A 22,948-nucleotide genomic window follows, 5' to 3' on the forward strand; every position below is an offset into this window, starting at 1 on the left:
GAGAAATCCGACCGTTTGTACGCTCCATCGGACAATTGTTGTCGGGTTTTCCACCAACAAAATGTGGGATAGCATGCTTTAAAGTTTCCCGACAACAATGTGTGTTGTCGGATTATCCGAACGTGTGTGCACAAGTCCGTCGCACACAAATACAAAGTACAAACACGCATGCTCAGAAGCAATGCTAACCATAACACAACATTAGCAGAAGTTGCCCAAAGAGTGGCCCTAAAAAGCACATCGTTTCGTGTTTGTTGGCAGACAATTCTTTGCCGTTTGTATGCAATACAAGTTCACGGCCAACGCCCTTCGGACAAAAGTCCTATGCTTTGTCTGCAAAAAGTCTGACTTGTACTCTTAAGCCTCGTACACACAATCAGACTACAGTGCATATTTCAAAGACTGCTCTCATTTAAATCCAGAAAGGTTATAATATGTACTTGTTGCAGGTCAGTATCTCAATGTTTTAAATCTAACGGATCAGTATAGAGAGCCAGACAACATGTATTCCTATCATTCTGGATCTGCATACCTACCATGGACATTATAGAAAAGGGAGGAGGAAAGCCTTTTTCAACCTTTTCGTCTTCAAGAAACCCATGGAAACATTTTTAGATGTCCCTGCAAAATTATAAATTTGGTCGGCCTGCAAAATCCTTTTCCTGGAGTACATGGACACAGGACACAGGGTTTTATTGTATCCATAATGATTGGGTTATGCTACCACATTCAAGTACCGTATATACTTGAGTATAAGCCGAGTTTTTCAGCACTTTTTTTGTGCTGAAAAAGCCCCCTCGGCTTATACTCTAGTCACCTTTTTCGCGCCTGATCTCCCAAACTTTGGGGACCCTGCACCGGCCGGCCGTAACTTGGCACACATGTAGCCCCATTTCTCCTCTACAAGTGTGCAAAGTTTTTTGTCTGGGGGACCTACAGCCGGGGAGCACCGATTTTTCAAAGCCGGGCACCCCATCCATAGACTCCCCCTGAGGCACGGGCAGGGTGAGGCACGGGCAAGGGTGAGGCACGGGCAAGGGTGAGGCACGCCGATGGACACCCTAGGCTTATACTCGAGTCAATACGTTTTTCAATTTTTTGGTGGTAAAAATTAGGTGACTCGGCTTATACTCCAGTATATACGGAAAATGGATACTGGCCAAAATAAGGCAACTCCCCCCCGAGGCATAACCTACCAGTTCTGCTCCAGTTCAGTTTTGTTCCAAGCAATGAGGAACTATAGAAAGAGTGGAGGGATCCCAGTGTCCTGTGAAGCACGCCAAGGAAAAACTTTTAAAAGGTAAACCAAAAAACCCTCATTTACTAAAAGTGTATATCACACGACAGGTGGTTTGATCATATCCACAATGACGTATTTCCCAAAGCACTGAACGTGAGGGATGAGTAACATAGCAACAAGCCTAAAAACAATGCAAGACCCCACCACAGAGCCGTCTGCAAGGCCTTCCGCCCAAAACTGGCATCTGCAGAGGCATGAACATCCCACCTGGTAAACATGTAAACGGAAGACCAGGTAGCAGCCTTACAAGCCTGACGAACAGCAATGCCTGTATATTCTTGAGATCTATGAACCTCAAGTCGCATCAAAGTGGGACCAAAGTAGTGCAGGGACTACTTTGGATTTTGCTGCAAATTGAAGTCGCTGAGATATGAACAATACTCTTTGGAAATCATGGGGTATGACTTGTCATGCGACTCTGCTTTCCTAAGACGCATGACAAGTCACACTAGTGGAAACTAGTACAATTTTTCATAAATATCTTCCTTTACCTTAGTGCAGTCCTCCTTCACTTACCTCATCCTTCCATTTTGCTTTTAAATGTCCTTATTTCTTCTGAGAAATCCTCACTTCCTGTTCTTCGGTCTGTAACTCCACACAGTAATGCAAGGCTTTCTCCCTGGTGTGGAGTGTCGTGCTCGCCCCCTCCCTTGGACTACCGGAGAGTCAGGACGCCCTCTACGTTGCAGATAAAGGAGCTGTGTGTTAATGGGTGTCCTGACTCTCCTGTAGTCCAAGGGAGGGGGCAAGCATGACACTCCACACCAGGGAGAAAGCCTCGCATTTTGGTGTTGAGTTACAGACAGAAGAACAGGAAGTGAGAATTTCTCAGAAGAAATAAGGACATTTAAAAGCAAAATGGAAGGATGAGGTAAGTGAAGGAGGACTGCACTAAGGTAAAAGGAAGCTATTTAGTAGGGTTGTCCCAATACTAGTATCAGAATCGGGACCAATACCAAACATTTGTGCGAGTACTTGTAATCGCACAAATGCGACCGATGCCTAATCCGATACCTGGGGTGGGAGAGGCGGCGTTCAGTAGGGGCAGAGTCAGTGGGTGGAGTGGAGATCAAGTCCTCAAGCAGGTAAAACTGGCCTGGCAGAGGTGCAGGGTGCATCCGCATCATCGGTGACCGGAGCCGTCAGTGCTTTGACATCCCGACGCCCATCTTGGTACACCCTGCACTTGGCCACATTAAGCCAGCAGTGGACATCTTGTTACACCCAGGCCGAACTATATGGGCTGGGTGCAACAAGATGCCCACTGCCGCTTTTATGCGGCCGAGTGCAGGGTGTACCAAGATGGGAGTCGCAGGCAGCATAGCAAAATACTAATTTAGTTCTTTTTACTCTTATGTCATTTATTTCAGTGCCCATAAGTGCCAGCTACCTTTCAGTGCTTAGCTGTCAGTGCCATCTGTTAGTGCCCATCCATATGTGCCAGCCATCCATCAGTGCCACCTATCACTGTCAGCCATCAGTGCGTGCTACCTATCAGTGCCCATCAGTGCCACTGCCAGCCATCAGTCCCGACTCCCAACTATCAGTCAGTGCCACCTTTTAGTACCCATCAGTGAGTGCCATCCATTAGTGCCAGCCATCAGTGCGTCACTGTCACACGACATTAAAAAGGTATCGGCGAGTACTTTGGGGAAAAAAGCATCGGTACTTGGTCTTACAAAAGTGGTATCGGGACAACCCTACTATTTAGGGGAAATTTTTTTTTACCTTTACAACCCCTTTAATAGTAAATCAGGAAGCAACTGGTTCTTTGCAAAGACACACAGTATGAAAAAACAGGACATCAGACGCCTGAAACAAAGCTGTAGGGTTCTGGAATACCCACAGAGCACTGACCACATCCAAGGAGTGAAGCACCTTCTCCTTAGGATGTTTAGTATTAGAACATAAATAAGGTAATACCCTAGTTCTGGTAAAAGGGAGACACCACCTTAGGCAAAAAAAGAAAAAAAACTGAAGCCTTAAACATAAACATATCTCGGTAAAGGACCAAAAAAATAAAAATACATTTCCTGCAGCCTGCTCAGAGACCCTACAAGCCAAAGTAATGGCCAACAAAAAGTCAACTATGCGTATAAGAAGTGAAAACACGAATATCCCGAAGAAGTTCAAATGGGGCATACAGAAAAACAGACATTACCAAAATGAATGTCCCACAGTGACAACGGGGACCTGACAGGCAGAACAATGCCCAAAACACCTTGCAGAAAAGCCTTTACCCAAGGAAGAAGATGCAATAGTCCTCACATCAAAGAAAATAGGGCTCAATGATGGTACCCATTCTTGGAGGTCAACCTTGCCCTGAGCAGGATAGGAATGGAGGAGTCAATCCTTCCTGTCCCTCATGACATGTCATCAAAGCCAGTAAACGATGGAGTATTGGCCCTTGTGACTGCTCGTCCGCCAAGCACATGACCCCGGATTCACCAGACTCCATATTTAAAAATCACTTCTGATTGGAGCAATTCTTTCAAAAGACGTACTGAAGGCAGAGTGACCTGACCCTGGAATTCAGGCGACTGTGTGGTAAATGAGCTACCTTTCCGTGGCAGCACAATATTCTCACCTATAAACCCGTAACCTTTGTGTTTGCCTGTTGTGGGGTCCCGTGCCAACATACAAGACTTGATCTTCCCAAAGGCCTCAAACACACTCTTGATATCATCATCTGAGAGATCCTGGTGCACGGAGGCCACATAGATTCTGTTGAAGGAGCGGGCTTCCTCCGCCAATTGGTCAATGATGGGCTGTGCTTGGCCAATGTTGCTTGGTCTGCCAACCTGAGATGAGAGAGCGCGTAAAACATGGCAAGCATAATACATAGCTAAAGCATTAATTTCAAAGAAGACTGCCTTCTAAATTGCATGCAAATAGTGTGCGAGGTGTCACTAGCAATCACAAAGTGCAGTACACGGGTGTACGTCAGTCATTGTAACTTTACTAGGATCCTGCTTATTTATACACACACTATGATTTCTGATAAGCAGATTATACTATACACCCCTGGTGGTCTCATGTGACAGCCACTGACATCCACCAAGGGGTCACACAATATTTTGCAACGCTACAGGAGACTGAGAAAATACTACAAGAGATGGTCAGAGATTTGGAATATGCTACAGGTGTGTTTCGGGACTGAAGACATGCTTCAGAAGACAGAGACCAGGGATAAATTACATGGAACTATAAGACTACTTTCACACGGAGGCACTTTTAAAGGTGCTATAGTGCTAAAAACAGCGCCTGCGAAGCGCCCTGAAAGGTCCTCTCGTTTCACTCCAGTGTGAAAGTCCAAGGGTTTTCGCACTGGAGCTGTGCGCTGGCAGGACGCTCAAAAAAGTCTTGCTAGCCGCAACTTTGAGGCGCTGTATACACTGCTCCTAAAGTGCCCCTGCCCATTGAAATCAATGGGCAGCAGCAGCACCGCCGGTAAAGCGCCGCTGCATCGTTTAACCATTTTTCAGCATTAGCGGGGGTTAAAACCGCCCTGCTAGCGGCCGAATAGCGCCGCAAAATCGGTAATACACTGCCAAAAATGGCAACGCTTTACTGCCAGCGCCGCCCGCACCCCAGTGTGAAAGTAGCCTTAGAGATCCCTTTCCTTACAGTCCTATTACTTATCTATGATCCCACTCTCGGTATTGGCTTTCGGGGCTCAAGAGCTGACCTGGGTGTTTACGTTCTCAGCCAACTGTCTGATTTCTAGGAAAAAAAGATGGTGCACACTTACCCCAACCCCTCCACCGACAGGAACCCTGCTTGAGAATGGCTGGGTTAACAACTTAAGGACAAGGGTTAAGCTCCAGCATGTTCGCACACCCCACGTGCAGAGCCCGCCAGGATGTCGGCACTGCGCTAATCACAGGCAGCGAGATATTTCCCGATCTCTGCAGCCGCGTATCGGGACAGTGTCTCCCTGTCTGTGATTAGCTTAGTGCCGACTTCCTGGCGAGTTCTGCACGTGGGGTGTGCGAACACGCTAGAGCTTATCCTTATTAAAGGACCGCCGTCGTTATACTTTGCTAATTTGATTTTAAATACTGTTATGGCAGCAGCTAGCTGTCCTAACCCCTGTATTTTTAAAAACAGCAGACTGTCCTCTATATATAAAAAAAAAAAATTCTCTCGCAGCAAATCTGCCACGGAGACCACTTCTATTTGAAATCTCGGGCAGGGGAAGGCCCCCCTCCCGCCACGCTCCGGTCGTCTGCAACACCGCTGCGCAAATACGGTGTGACAAAAAAAAAAAAATTAGGCCCAATCCTTAAAAGGGGTTGTAAAGGTACAATTCCCCCCCCCCCTAAATAGCTTCCTTTACCTTAGTGCAGTCCTCATTCACTTACCTCATCCTTCCATTTTGCTTTTAAATGTCCTTATTTCTTCTGAGAAATCCTCACTTCCTGTTCTTCTGTCTGTAACGCCACACAGTAATGTGAGGCTTTCTCCCTGTTGTGGAGTGTTGTGCTCGCCCCCTCCCTTGGACTACAGGAGAGTGAGGAGTGTCAGTACACCCTCTACGTTGCAGATAGAGCATGGGTCTTCAAACTACGGCCCTCCAGTTGTTCAAGAACTACAGTTCCCAACATGCCTAGTCATGTCTGTGTTACAATGCCTCATGGGATGTGTAGTTCTACAACAGCTGGAGGCCGAAGTTTGAGGATCCCCAAGATAGAGAAAGCAGCTGTGTGTTAGTGGGCGTTCTGACTCTCCTGTATAGTCCAAGGGAGGGGGCGAACACGACACTCCACACCAGGGAGAAAGCCTCGCATTACTGTGTGGAGTTACAGACAGAAGAACAGGAAGTGAGGATTTCTCAGAAGAAATAAGGACATTTAAAAGCAAAATGGAAGGATGAGGTAAGTGAAGGAGGACTGCACTAAGGTAAAAGGAAGCTATTTAGGAAAATAAATTGTACCTTTACAACCCCTTTAAGTGGTTAAAGGATCAGGAGGCACACTGGAAAACTAGGCATTTCAGATTGGTCCTAATAAATGAAAGTGTCTAAACAAGGATTCACAATCCTCTGAACCAATTCTTTGAAGCGCTGCATATAAAAAACAGAAACAAAGATTCATGCAAGTAAAAAAAAAAAAAATAATAATAATATCTCTCCATTCATCTCGTGTTATTTTCATCAGTTTATAGCTCCATTATAAAAGCGTGAGGAGGAACAAACATTTTGGATATCACTAGTAGAAATAAGCAAGACAAAAACACTACTGACCAAGACTGGGAAAACATTCAATGCCTTATAGCCAGAAGCTCTGTCCATTCTTCAGCCACTAAAACCAGATATAAAAAAGTGCTGATGATATGGTACATATTCCCTTCTGGTAGGACAGGGTCCTCATCATATGACTACTGTGAAAGCCAATCACAGTAATCACATAATCAGGAAGCCCATGTAACCCTACTGGTGTATTAAAGCGATTGTAAAGTCTCGATTTCTTTTATTAAAACAACAAACATGTTATACTTACCTGCTCTGTGCAGTGGTTTTGCCCAGGGCAGCCCGGATCCTCCTCTTCCCGGGTCCCTGGCTGGAGCTCCTGGCCCCTCCCTCCTGTTGAGTGCCCCCCACAGCAAGTAGCTTGCTATGGGGGCACCAGAGTCTAGCTGTAGCTCCGTGTATCCATTCAGACACGGAGCTGCGGCTCGGTCCACACCTTCTCTCTCCTGATTGACTGAATTTGATTGACAGCAGCGGGAGCCATTGGTGCTGCTGTGTCTCAGCCAATCAGGAGTGAGAGTCCTGGACAGCCGAGGGACTTGTGGACATGGCTGGATAGAGAGAGGCCTCAAGTATTTGGGGGGCTGGGGCAGCTGCCGCACACAGAAGGCTTTTTATCTTAATGGATAGAATCCATTAAGATAAAAAAAACTTCTGCCTTTACAACCCCTTTAAAGTGAAAGGCTGGAAGGGGTTAACCCACTCCAAAACCGGGCCAATTCTGACATCTCTGTCATACATGAAAAAAAAAAAAATATATCAGCGTTTGCTAGAAAATTACTTCAAAGCCCCAAACATTATATTTTCAAGCCGAGGCCCTGGAGAATAAAAATAGTGGGTGTTACTCTTTTATGTCACATGATATATGTAGCGGTTAATTAAAAACTAAATTTTCAGAGATAAAAAAAAACACAAAGCGAATGAATATAGTAAACACAATTATATACATAAAAAAAATTTAATGTTACGGCAAGTAGATACCAAACATGCCACTCTCGTGCACGGCCTTGGAATAATAACGAACTACAGTATATCAAATTTTTCCATAGGCAATGCTTTAGAAACATTTACAGGTTACCAGTTTAGGGTTACACAGGAGGTCAGGTGTTAGAATTTTTGCCCCCCTTTAAGTTTGCGGCGATACCTCACGTGTGGTGCAATCCCCGTTTACATATGCGTGCCGGACCCATGTGTGCGTTTGCATTTGTGTGCGAGAACAGGGGTGCTTAAAAAAAAAAAATATATATATATATATATATATATGGTTGTCCCGATACCACTTTAAGACTGAGTACAAGTACCAATACTTCCCCCCCCCCCCCCAAGTACTCACCGATACTTTTTTTTTAAGCTCATGTGACAGCGGCACATGTGTCAATAGGTTTTTTTTTTTTTTTTTTATCTTTGACAATTATTTTAAATTCTCTTGCATTTTTTATTTTTTTTTTAAGGAGGGGGGAGGGGGGGGTGGACCATGTCAGTGTGTTTTCTTTTCTTTTATTATTTTTTACAATAATGATTTTAAAGCAGCTGAAAGCCGCGCGCGGGGGGGAGAGAGAGAAGAGGAACTTGTAACTTCCCCATGCACTGTTCACCGCTGACAGTACAAGTTTCTTTACACTGTATTTAAAAATAAAAAAATGTATAGACTTTATTGCTATAACAAGGGATGAACATCTTTTGAACCCCATATCTCTCTTCTGGCCTCCAAAGCATCTAATCAAACCAAGATTGGTTTGATGAAACGCTCTACAAGCCGGTAACACACTTCCGCCACCTGTAAAAGTTGATCCAGCGGTTGCCTAGCTGCTTGGATCACTTTTACCTGACAGGAATCGCCTCCTCTAAAAACAAATTGTGCCAGGATCATGGTATACAAGGTCATATATAAAAACTTAGAGGTATGGAGTTGGTTAAAGTTTTCTTTTACAGTTTTAAAGTAAAACTTTAATCACGTTACAGATTTCTTCCTGAAATTCTGAATGTGTACTCGCCATGAAATCCATTTCCCTGTGTTCATTGAAGGACACAACAGGATGTTTAGATTGTGACCAATGGGTTTTTACGCCACCTGTAGGAGATCTTTGGTCACCATGTAAAGATCAGGCTGTGCCCTTCAATGAACGAAAGAGAAAATGGGATTTTGTTGTCAAAGTAAAATCTTTCTCTGCGCTCAACGAAGGACACGGCTGCATCTTTAGACTGTGATCTTCTGTTGGTGGCGTAATCACCCATTAGTCACCATTAAAAGATCCTGAGGTGTCCTTCAATGAATGGAAGAGAAATCAGGTGGGTGCAGCAGGCAACCTTTAGGCTTCATTTCCATGGACGTTTTTAAAGCCACTTTTCTGAGCATTTTTTGCAGCTTAAAAACAGCTCTCCATGTTAGTCTATGGCCTCATGCCCACCATGACTTTTTTGAGCTGTAAAAAAAACCCAGGACCAGTGCGTTCTGAAGCTCCAGCGTTAGAGCTGTAAAAACGCCAGACGTTAAAAACGCTCAAAGATGATGGACAGGTGTTTTTAAGCTGTAAAAAAGGCTAAAAAAAGTGTCTGTAAAAACGTCCATGGAAATGAAGCCTTAAAGCTGCAATTGCTCTGTGCCAACCTGTACTTTGATCCCGTTTATTTTTTTTTAGAGCTGCCGATGTTCGAAAATGTAAAAGCTTTCCTACCAGCTAATCAGCCTCTCTGGACTTTCTCTTCCAACTAGGGAGCCCCAGATTAAAGCGGAGGTTCACCCAAAAATCCACTTTTTGACATAAGCTGTAGCATACTGCTAACATCAGCAGTATGTTGTTTTTTTTTTTTTTTACTTGTACTTATCGTTATATGAGCCCTTGTTTTCCGGCTCCGAGCGGGGAATCCTGCAGGGAATGGGCATTACTAAGCGAAGAGGAGTTGATTGACGGCTGCTAAGGCGCGTCTTGCCCTCTGTTTAATCTTCAACTGCCATGATGCTGCACATGTGATCAGTTATGACACCAGCCATTGGATGGTTTGACAGTTTGGTTGAGAGCACAACCAATTTGACAGTTAGCACACTTGGCATGCCAGGAATGTAACTTCTTTTTCAAACTGTTAAATTGATTGGTTTACTTACGCTTTAAGGATGCTGGAAAGTTCATTTTGAGGGTGAACCTCCGCTTTAAAGTAGGTGCTTCCGCTGGCTAATCAGAGACCGAAACGTCCCCAATTATCTTTATGGTCCAAGACCCCTTTCACACAGGAGCTTTTGGGCTATAAATAGGGCCTGTAAAGCGAATGAAAAACTGCTCCACTGCAGTCTCAGTGTGAAAGCCCGAGTGTTTTCACACTGAGGCGACGCGCTGGCAGGACGTTAAAAAAAAACTCCTGGAGCGGTGTATACACTGCTCCTCCACCGCTCCTGCCCATTGAAATGAATGGGCAACACAGCCGAACCGCCAGCTTTTAACCCTTTTTCTGCCCCTAGAGCGGGCGAATATCTCCGCAAAAACGATGTTAAAGCGTCGCTAAAAATAGCGGCGCTTTACCATCGACGCCGCCCGCGCCCCAGTGTGAACGCGGCCAAAGAGACCGGAAGTGACGAGTATGGGTTGTTTACATTACGCACAAACCATACGTGACTAACAAGCATCTATTCAAACCAATATTGGTTTAATCAGATGCTTTTAAGAGCAGACAAGAGCTCTGGGGTCCAATAGATGTTTAACCGCGAACCGTCTTAGCTGTACGTTTGTCCCTTTAAATTGGATAGCAGGCGCACGCCCGCTGCATCTTGGGGGTGCCAATGATCGTGACCGGTGGACGCGATGGCCGCTAGCACCGCCACAAGATGCAGGACAGGGACGTGGGTGTGTGAACACACAAACATCCCTGTTGTCTTCTGTGAGGAGAGGCAGAGCGAGTTCCTAATGGCTAGGAACTACGATCTGTCATTTCCGCTAGGTCAGTCCCCTCCCCCTACAGTTAGAAACACAATAGGGAACACAATTAACCCCTTCCCTGCCAGTGACATTTTTACAGTAAAAAGTGCATTTTTCTAGCACTAATCGCTGTATAATTGCCAATGGTCCCAAAAATGTGTCAAAAGTGTCCGCAATAATGTCACAGTCCCGATAAAAAAAAAAAAGCTATAAATCTATCCCTTATTTTGTAGACACTAACTGTTGCGCAAACCAATCAATATACGCTTATTACGATTTTTATTACCAAAAATATGTAGAAGAATATTATCGGTCCAACTTATTGGGGATATTATAGCAAAAAGTACAAAATAGTGTTTTTTTTCAAAATTGTCGCCATTTGTTTATAGCGAAGAAGAAAAAAAAAAAAAAAAAGCAGAGATAATCAAATACCACCAAAAGAAAGCGATTTGTTGAAAAAAAAAAAAAGGACGTCAATTTGTTTGGGTACAGCTTTGCACGACCGCGCAATTGTCAGTTAAAGCGACGCAGGGCCGAATCGCAAAAAGTGGCCTGTTCATTGGGCAGCCAATTCTTCTGGGGCTGAAGTGGTTAATGCCTTATTGCCATCACAAGGGATGTTACAAAAAAAAAAACAAAAACAAAAAAAACACATAACCAGTAAAAATAAATTATTATATACACACACTATATTATATATATATATATATATTTATATTATGTGTGTGTGTGAGATATATATATACATATATACCCTGTTTCTCCGAAAATAAGCCCTACCCCGAAAATAAGACCTAGCGTGAGTTTCTGGGATGGCTGCAATATAAGCCCTACCCCAAAAATAAGCCCTAGTTAAAGTCCTTGTAAAACATGTAATCTGTTCTGTAAAAAGATTATATAATGTGCAGTGTGTCTCCCTTTCGCAACTTTATTGTGGAAAATACCTTATTTACAGCACTGCTGGGCGCTCACGTGACCTGCCAGAGCTCTTCTCTTCTCGGCTGATGTCAGCTGTTTTTTTTTCAATAAAACTTTATTAAGCCCCTACCCACTGCAGTACTCAGAGTGGGGCTGACGTCATTGGGGATTTTGGTCCCTCCCTCTGCAGTATTTGAGCTCCAGCGGGTAAGCGGCACAGTAAATAAGGTATTTTCCACAATAATCTTACACAAGGAGACACACTGCACATGATATTATCTTTTTACAGAACGGATTACATCATTTTATAAGGTCTAAACAAAGAATTATTTTTGGGATAACAGAATTTCACAATGCTGACTCCAGAGCAGACAGGGGGAGAAACTTTTTTGTACATACCATAAATAAATAAGACATCCCCTGAAAATAAGCCCTAGTGTGTTTTTTTTTAGACAGAATTAATATAAGACCCGGTCTTATTTTCGGGGAAACACGGTATATATATATATATATATATATATATATATATATATATATATATATATATATATATATATATATATATATATATATATATATATCTCACACATAATATAAATATATATATATATAAATATATATAAATATATATATATATATATATATATATATATATATATATATATATATATATATATATATCATTCCCCCCCCCCTTTTTTTTTTTAAGCTCAAGTGAGGTATCGCTGCAAATTCGTTTGAGTGCAAAATTTCTAGCACTAGACCTCCTGCGTAAATATAATGTGGTAACCTGTAAAGGATTTTAAAAAGTGTCGCCTATGCATAATAATATAATGTACGTAGTGTTGCCGTTACATGGACTTCTGCAATTTTAAAGCGTGATGTTTGGCATCCATTTACATGGTGTAAAAAAGTTTTTTTACATTTTAAAAAAAAGTATATCTTTTTGAGTTTGAAAAAAAAAAAAAAATTGCAAAACCCACAATTTTATTCTTTAGGGCCTTTGTTTAAAATATATAATGTTTGGGGGTCCAAGGTAATTTTCTAGCAACAAAAACATATATATATTTTTTTACATGTAAACAAAAGAACAGGCCTGGTTTTAAAGTGATTAACAACGCTTTTTGGCTGCTTCCCTATTAATATTTACACATATATGCGCTCACCTTGATAATCCTTCCACCCATGACGGAGTTCATCTGTTCCGGGGCGTGCTGAGAAGCTTCAGGTACAGATTTACACTTATTTGCGCTCACCTTGATATTCCTTCCGCCCAGCATGACGGAGTTCATCTGTTCCAGGGCGAGCTGAGCAGCTTCTGGGACTTCATATTCCACAAATGCAAACCCCTGCGGGGAAAAATAAAAAAAGGACAGTCAGTAATTTGACCACAGATTGCCAGGATCCAATATTTCCACACTCAAGGATCACTATTAATAAAGAAAAAAAAAACAAAAATCAATGCAGCTTTTACTAATGGCTAAAGCTATAAGCATGGATAAGCCATATCTGAGGGATCACCCCAGGAAATGGAGAATTGCTGTAGCAGTTGCCATTACTAAAGTGGTCGCCCCTGGCATGCACCCTTCACAGAGCACCTTGCATTTTTCGCAATAAATCCAACATGTTCTGTGATTGGAAAAGGTGGTGAAGAAGGGTGTTGAAGTCACAATCTCTACCTCATTCAATCAGAGAACGCTTTGCATTCCTTGGGAAAGATGCAAGGTGTTCTTGTGAATGGGCACCTGTGCCAAGCAGAAGATAGCGGCGATCCCTGTAGTACCGGCGACAATTACAATAATTCTCTGCTTCCACAGCAGACCAATAATCCATACCCGACGCTCAGCTATAAAGTAGGTGCTTAAAAGCAAACATTAGGTTCTTTACAGCATTGGTTCTCAACCTCAGTCCTTAAAGCGGAGGTTCACCCTAAAAAAAAATTTTTTAACATTACATTCAGCCGAGTTGTCAAAATGACAATCGGCTGTTTTTCTTCATTTTATCCCCGTACATACCGTATTTTCACCGCCGCTTCCGGGTAGGTCTTCTGCGGGACTGGGCATTCCTAATTGATTGACAGGCTTCCGACCGTCGCATACAGCGCTTCACGAGTTGCCGAAAGAAGCCGGACTGCGAGTCGGCTCTATACGGCGCCTGCGCACCGACGTTCGGCTTCATTCGGCAACTCGTGACGCGCAGTATGCGACGGTCGGAAGCCTGTCAATGAATTGGGAACGCCCAGTCCCGCAGAAGACATACCCGGAAGCGGCGGTAAAAATACGGTATGTACGGGGATAAAAAAAAAAAAAAAAAAAAAACAGCCGATTGTCATTAGGACAACTCGGCTGAATGTAATGTTAAAAATATTTTTTTTGGGTGAACCTCCTAAGTACCCCCAAACAGGCCATGTTTTCCTTTATCTTGCGCAGGTGCTTTAAAAGGAAAATGTTTATTTTTTTTAAATAACTAACATGTTACCCCCACTGTGCAGCTCGTTTTGCCCCGTGGCCCCGATCCACGTCTTCTGGGGTCCCTCGGCAGCTGTCTCTGGTCCTCCCTGCAAGAACTCCACACATTCATGCGAGCGAGCTCGCATGGTGTGGAGTCCTAGCGGGCGCGCTCCCATGATACAGCCGATGGCCATAGCCGACTGTATCACTCGGCCCCCAGCCCACCGCGTTATTGGTTGCGATTGACAGCAGCGCGAGCCAATGGCTGCTCTGCTTCAATTGACCAATGAATGAGCCGGGAAGCCGGCCAAGATGCCAGCGCGTTCACGGCGTGGGACTTTCGAGGGGTAAGGCTGGGGAGGCCGGTATTGTCAGAAGTTTTTTCACCTTAATGCATAAAGGTGAAAAAACTTTTACCTTTACAACCCCTTTAAATCAGAGTCAATGGCTTGGTATTTTGGGCAGTTATTTTATCTAAGAGAAATCCTAAAAACATGGCCTGTTGGGAGTTCTTGAGGACGGAGGTTGAGAACCACTGATTTATAGAACAAGCTCGCTGGTCTGGAATGATTTTTCAGAAATCTGTTTAGTCGTTTTCTTCTGGTATCTTTTGTTGTGTGATGTGTACAGATAACTGGTCTCTGCATCTTTGCTGCAGTCAAGCTGATAAGGTTTTCCAAAATAACAGATAATCAACACATTTTGTTCTTCTTAGTGTGTTGCCTGCTTGAAACCCTTTAAAGTGCAAAAGATTATGCTTTTGGAGGTCCTACATGGGAAATGGAACCTAAAAGCCTTCCCTTTTTTGGTGAAGGCAGCAAGTCTTGGCACTTCCTATGTTTGACCTCAAAGCATAAGCCAATGACTACTTTCCAGCATTTTCTTTTGCTTTGTAATGCCTCGTACACACGATCGGTTTTCCCGGCGGTCAAAGAAAACCCGAGGGGAAACAGAGAACTTGCTCGGTTGCTTTTCCCCTGTACACACGGCTGGTTTTCCCGACAGGAAAACTGCCAAGATGGCTTTGGTCGGGAAAACCGGCCGTGTGTATGCTCCACTGCAGTGTTTCCCATGGGAAAACTGCTGAGCAAAAAAAACGCAGAGAAGCGCAGCAAGGAAAAAAAAAAAAAATAAGTTCTAATTTTTTTGCTCGCAGTTGACCGGTCGGGGAAACTGCTGTGGAGCATACACACGGACGGTTTTCCTGACGAAAAGCAAACATGGCAGTTTTCCCGTCAGGAAAACCGATCTTGTGTAGGAGGCATTACTCTCGGCTAGGTTCACACTGATGCAGTGTGATTTTGTTCTGATTTTTAAGTGGGGTTGCAGTGTGACTTGACACGATTTGGATATGGCTGCGATTTCTGGAATTGTGTGATAACCGATTGAAGAGATTTGTAATGGTTTCCATTGAAGTAAATGGACCACAGAATCGGACCAAAAAGGAGAACAGGACTGGGACAAGATTGGCTAGAAGGCCCTTGAAAAAATGCCTACGTGCATAAGGGGGGGTAGGTAGTTGGGCAGATGGGATTTTTAACACTATAGGTACACTACAGTCACATCATTTAGAATGTGAAATCTCAAAATGCAAAGAGAACACAGCCTACCGATCAGGGTCCTTCCCCCACTCACCGACAAGAAGAAGCAGGGACAACGCTCACAGACAGGGGGGGGGGGGGACACTGCTCACAGATGAGGGGGGGGGATAGGACCCTGATCAGTAGGTTGTTCTCTGTGCATTTAGAGATTTCACATTCTAAATTATGAGACTGGAGTGTACCTATAGTGTTAAAGGGGTTGTAAAGGTTCGTGTTTTTTCACCTTCATGCATCCTATGCATTAAGGTAAAAAAAACACCGGGCTATCACAGGCCCCCCAGCCCCCCGTTTTACTTACCGGAGCACATTCACCTGCTCTGCACGTCCCCCGGCGTCCTCTTCCCCACGTAGTCTCTGCGTTGATTGGATAGATAGCAGCGCAGCGATTGGCTCCGGCTGCTGTCAAATCCAATGACGTGGGCGCGGCCGAGTCATACACTCTGCATCTATAGACGCAGACTGTATGACACGGGAGCGCGCCCATAAGGTAACCCCCTCGGGAGAGAGCTTCCCAGAGGGGGTTAGCTATTGTAGGGAGGAGCCGAGACAGCCGCGAGGGACCCCAGAAGACCAGGATCGGGGCCACTCTGTGCAAAACAAACTGCACAGTGGAGGAAAGTATGATTTATTTTTTTAAACAACAAACAAGGATCTTTTACAACCCGTTTAAGAATCATATCTGCCCGACAACCTATTTTCAATGGAAAACTGTATTTTAGCTTTAAACCTAGTACCCACCTTGTGTTTCATGGTCACAGAGTCCCATGACATGTCTATGCTTTTTATTGGTCCAAACGGTGCAAATGCTTGCCGAATGGTGTCTTCTCCAAGTTCATAATAGATGGATCCGACATAAACACGACACATTATTGCGAGAGCCCGCTGCCTTTGAGCTGCCATCTAGAAAAGAAAGAACACAGCCGTCAGGAGAAGAGAGGTCATCAATATAAGCAATGCACGCAACAACGACAACCATGTGTCCCCCCCTCCCACACCCCCATCTATAGGAAACTGATCCCCCCTCCCCCCTTTAATCTCACCACCTGCCAACTGCAAGCACCGCCAGCTTTTGACAGCAAGCGGCCCCGACTAGCCGTTCTCGACCTGCAGGAGGAGGAAACCGGTTAGGGAGTCTGAATAAATAACAACAGCAGGATCCATTACCTGAGGGTTGGGGGGGTCTCTTCCCCTGGGCAGCCTGTTGGCTACTGGCTGGGGCTAACCTATCCTGTCCTTGTTGCCCCAGCACTCCAACTGAAAGAAGGTCAAACAAGTAAGATCTACACCCAGTGGTCACAATGGCTATTAGGTATTGGATGGGCTTTTGTTCATTTCAGAACGGCCTAGTCTATGGGAATGCAAAAGCCGCTAAAAGCGGGTCAACCGCACCTGCAATGAATTCTGAATGATAGCAGGAGAGAGTGTCACACTATTGTCACAAGCACACTGCATTTGTTCATCATAGCCTGTCAAGGATTGAAGGTCTTGAAAGTCATGCACTGTGGGGTTATTACATGCACTAGGGGGGTCACACTACATCTCTAAACTCTGGTTCTTAACACACGGCTCGCCAGGTCCCTCTGTGTGCCCTGTTGGGCATTTCGCAGAACGGCAGCAGGATGCTCTCTGTGTTTTGTACCGAAATGGAGCCAGTATGGTCATACAGAGTGATCTCCGGCTGACAGTGGGAGTATAGTGTCTGCCAAACGTCATCAAGGAGAGAGTGGCAAGGGAGAACGTAAATAAAACAATGAATGGGGTTAAATTACCCTGCACTGAACCCCAGTGTGGGGAGGGGGTTAAAGCAGGGGGTAATTTTTTTTTTTTTTTTTTAAAGTCAGCACCTACAAACACTGTAGCTGTTGACATTTAATAAGCACACTTACCTGTCCAGGGAGCCCTTGACGTCGGCCGATCCGTCCTTCAGATAGTGTGCCTGCGCCGCCATCCTAAACGGAAACGGGCAGTGAAGCCCTACGGATTCATTGCCCGTTTCCTACTGAGCATGCGCGAGTCGGCTTTGTGAATGGGTGGCTGTCTTCTGGGACACACATAGGTCCCACAAGACAGCGCACCCAATTTTCCAGGAGGCAACGCGGAGGAGGAGAAGACAGAAGATCACCACGGAATAGGAAGTTGCAGATTAGGACGATCTGCCATTTCTGGTAGGTTTAGGGTGGACCTCCGCTTTAACAACAATGCCACTGAACATCAATGCTGGGGATAATTATTGCAACACCAATGCTGAGGGGTAATTATGATGGCCACCGACACCAAAGCTGGGGAGGAATTATGGCGGCCACCGACACCAATGCAGAGGGGGTAATTATGGCAGCCACCGATACCAATGCTGAGGGGGTAATTATGGCAGCCACCGACACCAATGCTGAGGGGGTAATTATGGCAGCCACAGACACCAATGCTGAGGAGGCAATTATGGCCGCTACTGACACCAATGCTGAGGGTAATTATCATGGCCACCGACACCAATGCTGGGGGTAATTATCATGGCCACTGACACCAGGGATCTCAAACTGGCGGCCCTGCATCTGTTTGCGAAACTACAAGTTGCATCATGCCTCAGCCTGTGAGCCTTGCAATGCCTCATGGGACTTGTAGTTTTGCAACAGCTGGGGGGCCACCAGTTCGAGACCCCTGATTTACACCAACGTTGGGGGTAAATATAATGGCCACCATCACGAATGCTGGGGGTAATTATCACAGCCACTGGGAACGATGCGGGGGGGGGGATTAGTACTGCAGTCACTCACACCAATGCAGGACATTACAATTACATACACATACACCAGTAGTGGCAGTTATTGTTGGCACTCATACCAACAATGGGGCTCATTTTACTCCCGCTTTCTCTTCATTGTGGGTAAAAAAAATATAGAAGGACCGAAATGTTGTTGCTGTGCCCATTCATTTTGAATGGACAGCCTAGCTTGAAGCCACACACGAAAACAAGCTCCTATTGTGTGGTCCTCTGGGAGTGTCGGGGGCCATACTGAGGCCCTACATACATTTCAAGCGGACAACCACTGGCCCTAAACATATGTACTGTATACATAAATCTTAGAAAGTATACAATGTTGGTGTTCACCAAAACCCCAGTTTTCTCTGCAGGCTCACGTGTTCTTTAGGTTTCCTTGCACACGTGGCATTGTGACGGTTGGCAATCTGTCCAAGTTCATTATAGAATCCATTGCTATGTAGAAAGGAACCGCTTTAAAATTCTCCTTATAAATGCTCCAGCCGACACAATGCTGAATGTAACCTGAAGAAGTGTATTGCGTCAGGCACGTGGCTTGGAGCACAGTTTTGTCCCATTCTTTATAAATGTAAAGTACATATGCTCTCCCCTGGCATGTACAAATTACAGACTAAAGTGTACCAATGCTTTGCCTTCTATCTATTGTCCCATTTAAGTGCAGGCAGCACAGATTTGTTTGAATAATAAATTACTTGCTTCTGTTATCAGAGGTAAGTTGGCTGAAGCCCAATTCCATAATAAACCTGTGCGCAAAGGTAAAGGCTGGGGACATGGCAGCGTAAGGGTTGTACCTGACACGTAGTCCAGGCACATCTGAGGGATGAAGGGACAATTACTTATCACAGCTAAAGACACAAACAGATAAATAATGGAATTCACAGTTCATATTAAAAAGGCGACACATCACAATGCTACCGCTATAAATCAATTCATAGAGACTTTGAGAAATTTTAGGGATTACACTGCAGAAGTGTGGAATCTGCTGCAGACAGAAAGCAATGCACACCAAGTGAGCGGGACATTGTAAGGGAAGATCCTACAGCTGAACTATATCATAAGTATATAGCAGTGATGGCGAACCTTGGCAGATGTTTTGGAACTACATTTCCCATGATGCTCAACGGCACTGCAGAGTGCATGAGATATCGGAAGTGTAGTTCCAAAACATCTGGGGTGCCAAGGTTCGCCATCACTGCTATATAGCATGCCTTGCTCACACCTGGATTTATAGGTGGCACCACAGGTAGACTAGACTCCTATACCCGGCTCTCTACTAACAGAGCAGTAAGAAAATTCTACAGGCTGGTGCAATGTACCGGGTCTGACACCGTTCAAGTGGAATTACACTTACACCTAATCAACATGGATTATTTTTAATCCTCATGTTGTCAGCATTAGTAAATAAATTTGCCATGCTGTGAGGGGGGGGGAGAACCCAACCTATACGATGCTCTTAGCTTTGCACACTATGAAGTAACCGAATTTCCTTACGTGATGTCTTTTTTTTTTGTAACTAATACGTTTTTCGTTTTCATTTTTTTTTTTTTTTTATGTAAATAAACTTGAAGTTTTGTTGTATTTAAAAAATAAACAAACAAATAAATAGGAACCTATATTATACATGCTTGTTTTTTTTGTTTTTTTTTACATTTATTCAGTTACTTCCTAGTTTATTGCCTAGGGCAGTGACGGGGAACCTTGGCACGACATTTCCCCATGATGCTCCACTACACTGCAGAGTGCATGAGCATCATGGGGAATGTAGTTCCAAAACATCTGGGGTGCCAAGGTTCCCCATCACTGCCCTAGGCAATTAACTAGGAAGTAACTAAATGTAAAAAAAAAAGTTTAAAACAAGCATGTATAATATAGGTTCCTATCTATTTACTAATGCCGACAACATGAGGATTAAAAATAATCCATATTGATAGGGAGAGTGTATCCATTTGAATGGTGTCAGACCCGATTTTCCCAGCCAAGCACACTCTTGAGCCAAGGGCAGATGGATTTCAGGTTTTTCATCAGATTAAGTGACCCGTAAGAAAGTGTAACAGAAGTGACGTTTCGACACCACCATCATGCTGCACCCCGCACTCGTCCATAGTAAGGATACAGTGAGAAGGGGGTAAGCGGACATCTTGTTACACCCACCGGAGTTTTGCATTATACTCGTTTTAACAGTTAACCGAGTTTATATAGTGAAATACAGGACTTACAACTCCGTCTTACTGTTTAGATCAGGGATCTTCAAACTACGGCCCTCCAGCTGTTGCAGGACTACACATTCCATGAGGCATTGCAAACCTCTGACATTCACAGACATGACTAGGCATGATGGGAATTGTAGTTCCTGAAAAACTGGAGGGCCATAGTTTGAAGATCCCTGGTTTAGATGTTGAATTTTAAAAGCAGCGAACTTCTGTCAGGTGGACAAACCTTTAAGATCAGCAGGCTTGCTGCAGCTTTTTAAATGCAACATCTTAACAGTAAGACGGAGTTGTAATTCACTATATAAACTCAATTTACTGTTAAAAAAAACACGTGTAAAATGCAAAACTCTGCTGGGTGTAACAAGATGTCCGCTTACCCCCTTCTCAGTGTATCCTTACTGTGGAGGAATGTGAGGTGTAGCAAGAGGACGGCGACGAAACATCACTTCCGTTACCGATTCGGACAGGTCGCCAAATCTGACGAAACACAGGAAATAAATGCTGCACAAATCATGAGCCCTTACTCAAGTTGTCCACGACCAGAAATGGGTTTCAAAGTGATTTCTCAACAAAATAAAAGCATGAGGACAAAGACATGCTGGTAGGTTAATCGGCTCCTGTCTAAATTGGTCCTAGTATGTTTATATAGAATTGCGAGTTAGGGACCTTAGAATGTAAGCTCCTTGAGGACTGGAACTGATGAATGAATGTACAATATATAGGTGTAAAGAGCTGAGTAAATTAATGGCGCTATACAAGTAGCTGTAATTAATAAATAAGTGTAGAGATGGATGGATGGGGGCGTTTACATTGAATACAATATCAAATGAAAATGGTTCTAGTAATATTAAATATTGTTTTTGGTGCCCGGATTCAGTGCAGATCCACTTTCTTCCTCCCAGACCCACCTCTGTACAGGGTACAAACTTCCTTGTTATGGGGCTGCAAGACATTCTGAATGAACTGCTGAGATTGCAGAACCCCGTGCAATTTCAAACCTGCACAGAACGTCCGGTCAGCCTACCTGGGCATAAGGCAAGTACAGCCTGTGTGTGATGCTTCCTACAAGACATTGACTAGTGTGGACAGGTTCTCTTTTAAAGTTAAAGAATTTAAACGTTACAATGTGTACAGATAAAACACAATGGGGGTTATTTACTAAAGGCAAATCCACTTTGCACTGAAAGTGCACTTGGAAGTGCGGTCGCTGTAGATCCGAGGGGGACATGCCAGGGGAATAAAAAACAGCTTTTAGCTTGCACATGATTGAACAATAAAATCAGCAGAGCTTCCCCTCGTTTCAGATCTACCCCTCAGATTAACAGCGACTGCTCTTCCAAGTGCACTTTGCACTTGTAGTGCAAAGTGGATTTGCCTTTCGTAAATAACCCCCAGTGTGTCTCCTGGGGGACTTGTGTGCCGAGTGGCTGTAAGCTACAGGTAGAGGATGCACAGTCTCCTTCGATAGGTTTACTCACAGGAAGTCAGCTGCGTAACACAGTCTATTCCCTGTGACTGTTACTTTTAAATCTATAGGTTTAAAATGAAAATGTGTTCACATATTCAAAAGACTGGATTATAATTTTTATCTAAAATGCTGAATTTTATGCGGGACACTTGTAATTATAAAAGCCGGAGGGTGAGGGGTTACTAGTGCCAATATAGCTGGTGATACACAGACCTGGCTATAGAACACAGAAGGATGCCAGATGGTAGGATCAACCCAGTAAATAAAAGTAATCGGAACACAAAACAATTCATCTTAAAAACAGGTTAGTAACCAAGTGCTGCAGTTTGCAGTGGAACTAAAACACACAAAAGGGATGCCCATTGTCTCAGTAATTTCTACCAGCTCAATGGGTCTCTTGACTCAACATTTTATGGACCTACATTGGCAGTGGAATGTTATTAGGGTAAGCAGCGGCCAATGACACTGTGCACCTGGATTAGCCCCCCCCCACCTCTTCAACTATTGGACACTTTTTGGGGAGCAGGTACCTAGTTTTGACAGTCCTGGGTACAGTGGGTCAGTTCTAGGTAAATGGTCTGATCTGGGTACAGTGGGGTCAGTTCTGGGTATATGGTCTGATCTGGGTACAGTGGGGTCAGTTCTGGGTATATGGTCTGATCTGGGTACAGTGGGGTCAGTTCTGGGTATATGGTCTGATCTGGGTACAGTGGGGTCAGTTCTGGGTACAGTGGGGTCAGTTCTGGGTATATGGTCTGATCTGGGTACAGTGGGGTCAGTTCTGGGTATATGGTCTGCACAGGGTACAGTGGGGTCAGTTCTGGGTATATGGTCTGCACAGGGTACAGTGGGGTCAGTTCTGGGTATATGGTCTGCACAGGGTACAGTGGGGTTTAGTTCCACTGGAAGACGTCACAATCAGTATAAGAGACACTCACACATCATACAATGAGACAGACAGTCACACCCACTATGGGTCAGATAGACCCCATGCAGTAAGTCACCTTATCACAGTACAGGCCTCCTAGTCACGGCCTGCTCTTAGCTGATCAAACAAGGTTTGTAT

General features: G+C 44.2%; 1 protein-coding gene across 6 annotated transcripts in view; it reads right to left on the bottom strand.

Moving 5' to 3' along the window:
• PUF60 (poly(U) binding splicing factor 60) overlaps positions 1 to 22,948 on the bottom strand; it is a 69,511-nt gene that overhangs the window by 17,925 nt on the left and 28,638 nt on the right. For 2 of the 6 annotated variants that reach the window (XM_040355084.1, XM_040355083.1), the window contains 3 exons: positions 16,167 to 16,328; positions 12,634 to 12,726; positions 3,888 to 4,101 (listed from right to left, as the gene is read on the bottom strand). In XM_040355084.1, the coding sequence (XP_040211018.1) occupies positions 3,888 to 4,101; positions 12,634 to 12,726; positions 16,167 to 16,328 (469 nt within the window). Of the gene's footprint in view, positions 1 to 3,887; positions 4,102 to 12,543; positions 12,727 to 16,166; positions 16,329 to 18,900; positions 19,018 to 22,948 lie in introns of all 6 variants that reach the window. The other 4 variants (XM_040355082.1, XM_040355081.1, XM_040355080.1 and 1 more) reach the window with 3 other exon arrangements.

The sequence above is a fragment of the Rana temporaria genome, chromosome 5 (genome assembly GCF_905171775.1).
Source record: "Rana temporaria chromosome 5, aRanTem1.1, whole genome shotgun sequence".
NCBI lineage: Eukaryota > Metazoa > Chordata > Amphibia > Anura > Ranidae > Rana > Rana temporaria.